Genomic DNA, 215 nt, shown 5'->3' on the forward strand with positions numbered 1-215 from the left:
CGGCCCTTTTGGGGTCCCCCCCTCTCCCGCCCCCCCTGCCACTCCCGTCTCAGCACTGCGATCTCCTGCCCGTACCAGCTGTGCAGCTTGGAGAAGCAGGCTGTCTCCGGTGACACTGGGCTTTCTGGCATGGCTGATGAGAGGCCCGGTGCTGGGGATCCCGCGGCGCTGCCAGCAGCCGAGCGCCGGCGTGGAGGCAGGGGTGGGGGCTTTGT

At 69.8% G+C, this 215-nt stretch overlaps 1 protein-coding gene across 1 annotated transcript in view; it reads right to left on the bottom strand.

Annotated features, from left to right (window-relative positions):
* Positions 1-4: 4 nt before the first annotated feature.
* LOC104499787 (sesquipedalian-1-like) overlaps positions 5-215 on the bottom strand; it is a gene marked incomplete at its 3' end in the record, with an annotated part of 1,073 nt that continues 862 nt past the window's right edge. Inside the window, exon 3 of the mRNA XM_010143341.1 lies at positions 5-215. This exon is cut by the window's right edge and continues 9 nt beyond it. Coding sequence (XP_010141643.1) covers positions 5-215 — 211 coding nt within the window.

This window comes from Buceros rhinoceros, unplaced genomic scaffold (assembly GCF_000710305.1).
Source record: "Buceros rhinoceros silvestris isolate BGI_N320 unplaced genomic scaffold, ASM71030v1 scaffold20979, whole genome shotgun sequence".
Taxonomy (NCBI): Eukaryota; Metazoa; Chordata; class Aves; order Bucerotiformes; family Bucerotidae; genus Buceros; species Buceros rhinoceros.